At 65.3% G+C, this 5,812-nt stretch overlaps 1 protein-coding gene across 1 annotated transcript; it reads right to left on the reverse strand.

Annotated features, from left to right (window-relative positions):
- Positions 1-17: 17 nt before the first annotated feature.
- Positions 18-2,305, reverse strand: LINGO3 (leucine rich repeat and Ig domain containing 3). Its single transcript, XM_049639586.1, has one exon. The coding sequence runs from the start codon at positions 2,081-2,083 to the stop codon at positions 305-307; it is 1,779 nt and encodes a 592-aa protein (XP_049495543.1). The 5' UTR covers positions 2,084-2,305; the 3' UTR covers positions 18-304.
- Positions 2,306-5,812: the final 3,507 nt, after the last annotated feature.

Here is a 5,812-nt window from a genome sequence, read left to right on the forward strand (position 1 = left end):
GGGGGGGGGGGGGGGGGGGGGGGGGGGGGGAGGGGGGCTGGCGGCTCCGGCGGCTCCGAACTCCCACCCCGCCCAGCTCGGGACCCCGGCGGGGGCAGGAAGACGGGGTGAAACCTTTAGAAAATGCTTTGCGAAACAATGCAAAAATGCGTCCTGATGAAAAAAGTCCTGTGGTCGGGTCTCTACAAAAAAAGGGGAAGTTCCGCCAGGAGGCGGCCGCGGGGAGGGAGCCCCCCCCCCCCCCCCCCCCGGGAAATGCATAGGTGGTCGTCAGCCGGGCCCGCGTGGGGGCGCCCGGACCCTCTCAGATCATCTTCATGGTGAACTTGCGCGCCCCCCCCTGGCCCGCGGCGGCGGCCGGCCCGTCCACCTTGCGGAAGGAGTACTCCACCGAGAAGTTGTTCTTATGCTGCCCGCGGCCGCGGCTCCACACGAACAGCAGCAGGAAGCAGAAGAGGACGACGCCCAGGAAGGTGATGCAGCCCATGGCGGTGGACACCAGGATGGTGGTGAGGTCCAGCGGGAAGCGCGCGGCCGCCTGCGTGTCGTTGCGGGCCTCGCCCGGGGTCCGGTTGGCGGCGGGCTCGGGCTGCACGGTCAGCGTGGCGAAGTAGGTGTCGTTGCCGCCCGCGTTGCTGGCCACGCACGTGTACGTGCCGCTGTCCTGCGGGCGCGCGCCGCGGATCTCCAGCGTGCCCCCCGGCAGCACGCGCGCGCGCCCGGCGCTGGCGGCGGTCACGGCGCGGTGGCGCGGCGTCACCCAGGCCACGGTGGGCGCGGGCTCGCCCTCGGCGCGGCACTGGAAGCGCACGTCGTCGCCCGCGGCGGCCGTGACGCGCTGCAGCCGCCGCTCGCGGATCTTGGGCTTGCGGCACACGAAGTACTCGAAGAGCACGGAGTCGGGCAGGTTGCGCAGCGCGTCGCCGCGCACCTCGGCGGGGGTGGCGCAGGCCGGGAGCCGCCCGTCGAAGTTGAGGGTCTTCCGGCGCTGCACGATCCAGAGCAGGCGACAGTCGCAGGCCAGCGGGTTCCCGTCCACGCGCAGCGTCTCCAGCGTGTTGACCGAGTGGAAGGTGCTCTCCTCCAGCGTGGACAGCAGGTTGTTGGAGAGGTTGAGCAGGCGGATCTGCCGCAGCCCCAGGAAGGCCTGCGGCTCCACCACGGCCAGCAGGGCGCCGGCCAGGTGCAGCTCGCGCAGGCGGACCAGGTCGCGGAAGGAGCCGCGCGGCACCGTGCTGATGGGGTTGTGGGACAGGTTGAGGCAGGTGAGGTGGGCCTGGTGGCGGAGCGCGGCCGCCGGCACGGCGGTGATGTTGGTGTGCGTGACGGACAGCGAGGTCAGGTTGAGGCCCTGCAGGCTGCCGGCGGCCACCTCCTCCAGCAGCGGCCAGTTGTCGATCTCCAGGTGCAGCAGGCCGGGCAGCCTGCGGAAGTTCTGGTCCTCCAGGGCGGCGATGGCCAGGTGGCGCAGCCGCAGGGCGCCCAGGCCCCGCAGGTGGCCCAGGGACTCGCCCGACAGCGCCGTGAGGTTGCAGCGCTCCAGGGTCAGCTCCTCGAGCGCCAGCAGCCCCGCGAAGGCCCGGCGCGAGATGAACACCAGGTGGTTGTCGCCCACCTCCAGCCGGCGGAGGCTGCGCAGGTCCTGGAAGGTGTAGTCCAGGAGGATGACCAGCTTGTTCTCGCTCAGGTCCAGCAGCGTGAGGTTGTCCAGGCGCGTGAAGACGCCGGGCGGGAGGAGCTTGAGCAGGTTGCCCCGGAGGCGCAGGACGCGCAGGCGCGGCAGGTTGGCGAAGGCGCCCGGCTCCACGTGCGCGATCACGTTCTCGCTCAGGTCCAGCTCCTCCAGCAGCGGCAGCGCGGCCAGGTCGCCCGGGTTCAGGCAGCGGATGCGGTTGCGGCTGAGCTCCAGCAGGCGCGTCTCGGCCGGGATGCCGTCGGGCACGGCGGTCAGCCGGCGCCGGGGACAGGCCACCGCGCGCGTCTGCGCCGTGCACTCGCAGCGGGCGGGGCAGCCGCCGGCCGGGGACGGCGCCGCGGGCAGGAGCAGGAGCTGCAGGCTCAGGACGCACAGCCAGCAGGTCATGGTGCGGAGCCTGGGCCTAGGGCCGCGCCACCATCCTCGTGGGCACCTGAGGGTTGCGGGGGGGGGGGGGGGGAGAGCAGCGTTAGCACGCGTGCGCAAGACGCGGTTCTCCGCCGTGGGGCCCGCAGTCCCGCTCCTGGGCGCGCCCCCACAAAACCTGTGCCCGCGGTACCCACCACAGCCAACAGCTGCAAACCAGCCAAATGCCCATCAACAGATGAACAGAAACGTGCTCCGTCCACACGGAACGTCACTCGGTCCCCAGCAGGAGCGAGGCGCCCGCCCCCGCCGCCCCGCGGACAGACCCCGAACACACGGCGCTCAGGGAGGCAACCGGACACGAGAGGCCACGCGGGGTGTGAGTCCGCGGGTGTGAAACGTCCAGAACAGGCTCATCCACGGACGGGAAGGGGGCTCCTGGGAGCCGGGGGCTGGGGAGGGGGTGAGGGGTGACAGCGCACGGGGACGAGACTTCTTTTGGGGGTTATGGAATGTTCTGGATTTAGACGGTGCTGATGGTTGCACAGGCTGTGAATATACTAAAAGCCGCTGAAATGTATACTTTAAATTTTCTTAATGTTTGTTTATTTTTGAGAGAGAAAGGAGTGTAAGCGGGGGAAGGGCAGAGAGAGAGAGAGGGAGACACAGAATCCGAAGCAGGCTCCAGGCTCCGAGCTGTCAGCACAGAGCCCGCCCGATGTGGGGCTTGAACTCACCAACCACGAGTTCATGACCCGAGCGGAAGTCAGACACTTAACGGACTGAGCCACCCAGGCGCCCCTGAAATGTATACTTTAAAAGGGCAAGTTTGTGTTATGTGAATTTTATCATAATAAAAAATAAATTGCAAGAGGAAACATTTATTGAACTGGAGAAGAACTTCACAAATCTAGGTTAAATTTTGGGGTATAGCCCCCCAGAACACTTACTGAGTGCCTACTGTATACCAGTCTCCAAACACACTGATGAACAAGGCAGGTGTAGACCCCGACCTCCTGGGGTTCACATCCACCCTGTGGGGACACAGGTGGTCTAAATATTCCCCCCCGCCCCCCCCCCCCCGGGCCTCCCCCCGCCCCCCCCCCCCCCACCCGTCTTGCCCTTCCTCAGTTCCCTGTGTCTACACCGGTCCAACCAGCACATGAAATTACAGGTTAACACCCTGTTCGTTGTCTGCTCCCTGTGGATTGTAACCTCTCCAAGGCACTTGTCTTCATCACTTCCGGTTTCTCAGAGCCTAGACCCGGCACCTGCTTGATGACCTTCGGGGCTCAGTCAACACAAACAGCAAGACCAGAGAATGTGCCCCGGGTGCTCTGAAAGGAAGAGTCGGTGATCCCGGGGGAAGGAGGTGCAGCTGGAAAGGTGACACGTGAGCTGAGACCCAGATGTGGGTGGACCCTAACGCAGACACAAAGGACGGTCAGGGAGGTGCCCGCGGTGTCCGGGGAAGGGAGGGCCGGGCTGGCGGAGCAGCCAGTGCAAAGGCCCTGAGGCAGAAGGAGTGAGTGAAGGGGTTGGGGGAGGGAGGCCAGATGGTGTGGGGCGTGCAGGGCCCCGGGCCTGCCCATCTCGCCTGCTGGCCCCGCCACCCCTTACCCCTCCCCCCACTCTTCTGGGCTGCAGCCCAGATCCCGGGGGTCAAGGTGGGGTGTGTGGGGGGGGGGCTCCAGCCAGATGGCAGGGATGGGGGCTGCCCCATCAGCTGGTCCACTATTTTCGGCATCTTAGCAGCTGCAGCCCCCCAAGGCTCCCCCGGACCCCCCCTCGTCCCAGGAGAGGCTGCCTGTTTCTGCGCTGTCCCCAGAGGCCCGGCTCAGCAGGGGCTCAGGCAGCAGATCCTCGTCGGCTCAACATCTGCGAGGCCAGCGCCTGCCTTCCTGGGCCCTTTGGGGAAGTAACACACGGAGCCCCCGAGTAACTGCCACCGAACGCTGGGGGAGAGTCACGTAACGGGGGGGGAGTCTGCGCTCTGCAGGTGCCATCCAGTGAAGATGAGGTCACCCTGGGGCAAGGCGGCCCTCGTCCAGCCACTGGCGATTTGACGAAGAGCGGAGATTCGGACGCAGACGCGCGGGCAAGACGGCTCCGTGTCGGCGGGTTGGAGGGTGCACCCGCGAGCCACGGGACACCGCAGGTCACCGGTCACCCCCAAGAGCTGGAAGAGGCAAGGGAGGATCCTCCCCTAGAGCCCTGAGCGGGGGCCCAGCCCGGGGGGAGGTCCCTTGAGTTTGCGCTTCTGGCCTCCGGAACACAGAGAGAACACACTCCTGTCGTTTTCAGCCACCACGATTGTGGCGTTTTGCGAAGGGGGCCTCGGGGCACTGGCGCAAGACTTCAAGAGGGGCCGTGGATCCCTGACAAAGACCGCGCGGGAGCAGACGCCGTGGCCACGCAGGTTTGCTGCCTGTCGCGTGAAAGCGCGGACTGGGGCTAACCCACGTGTCCACCAGCGGGGGAGGAAGTAAGCTGTGACCCCCGGTTGTGGCGGGGCTCTGGGAGACACGGACGGACCCGCAGAGAAAGACAGCCGGGGTGCAGTTAGACGGGGCTTAGAGACAAACCGGCTTGCCAAGCAATTACAGACAGCATAGCCCTGTTCACGGCAAAATACGGGAACACAGAACACCAAACGGAACTCTCGACTCGGGCGGACGCGTGAATCCGTGGGCAGGTGCCCCCCCAAAACGCCTGGGGACTCACACACCGCACGGGACAGCACCGTGAGCGGTGGGAAGGGGGTTGCTCACTCTCAGCTCACACCGCGAGGAAAGCAAGCATCATCCGGTGTCCGGGATGTCACGGGTCCCCGCTCCCTGCCCCCGGCTGGCGGACGTGGGGAGGCTGTGGGAGGGAGCGAGAGCTGGCTGGTTGTGCCCTCCCCCTGCAGCTGTCCTTAATTCTGACCTGGGCATTGCAGGGACATGGTCTTTCCCCAAGGCAAACTTCCTTCTGAGGCTGTTTTTCTAGGTCATTCTCCCCATGTTGTTGCCCTGAACAGCACACGGAGAGGCCGTGTCCCAGGAGGAGACAAGAGAGCCAGAACGGACGGTCCCCTGTTCAGCTGCCCGACTCACAATTCTGGCAACTTCCTAACTTAAACTAGTCCCTGAGTGTGAGGTTACTCCTGGGTCCCTGTCCCAGCCTGTGCTGTTCCCTGTGGTCAAGGGGTAACTGTCCTCTCCCCGGGGAACTGGGGACAGGGCCTCTGACTGTAAGGACTTGGGGCCTCTCTGGCTTTGCCTCAACGAGGAAATGGGCGGTATGGCTCAGCCCCCAAACAGATTCCTTGTGCGGGCAGAACTGCCTGCTTTGTTCTTTCTGCAGCAGAGAATTTCAGCCCCCTCGAGTATAATTCAGTCCTCCCTGAGGTCCCCAAGGCCCTGCACGACTTGCCCCCCTCCCCTCTGCCCTCCCCTCCTCCCTCTCTCCCCCTTGCTCACTCTGCTCCAGCCACACGGGCCTTCGTGCTGTCCCTCCAACACGCCAGACAGGTCCTGCCCCAGGACCTTTGCACACGATGTTCCCTCTGCCTGGAACACCTTCCCTGCATGGCTCTCTCCCTGACTTTATTTGGGTCTCACCCCTAATGTCACTCCCCTGGTGACTCTCTGTACTACAGTCCCCATCCTCGTCTATTTTTTTGAGCACGCTCTACACCCAAAGTGGGGCTCAAACTCAAGAGTTGCACACTCCACTGACGGAGCCAGCCAGGTGTCCCCATCCTAG

This window comes from Panthera uncia, chromosome A2, assembly GCF_023721935.1.
Source record: "Panthera uncia isolate 11264 chromosome A2, Puncia_PCG_1.0, whole genome shotgun sequence".
Taxonomy (NCBI): Eukaryota; Metazoa; Chordata; class Mammalia; order Carnivora; family Felidae; genus Panthera; species Panthera uncia.

Excerpts from the sequence above, each read along its gene's own strand:
- LINGO3 (XM_049639586.1), bottom strand. The coding sequence starts at position 2,083 with ATGACCTGCTGGCTGTGCGTCCTGAGCCTGCAGCTCCTGCTCCTGCCC.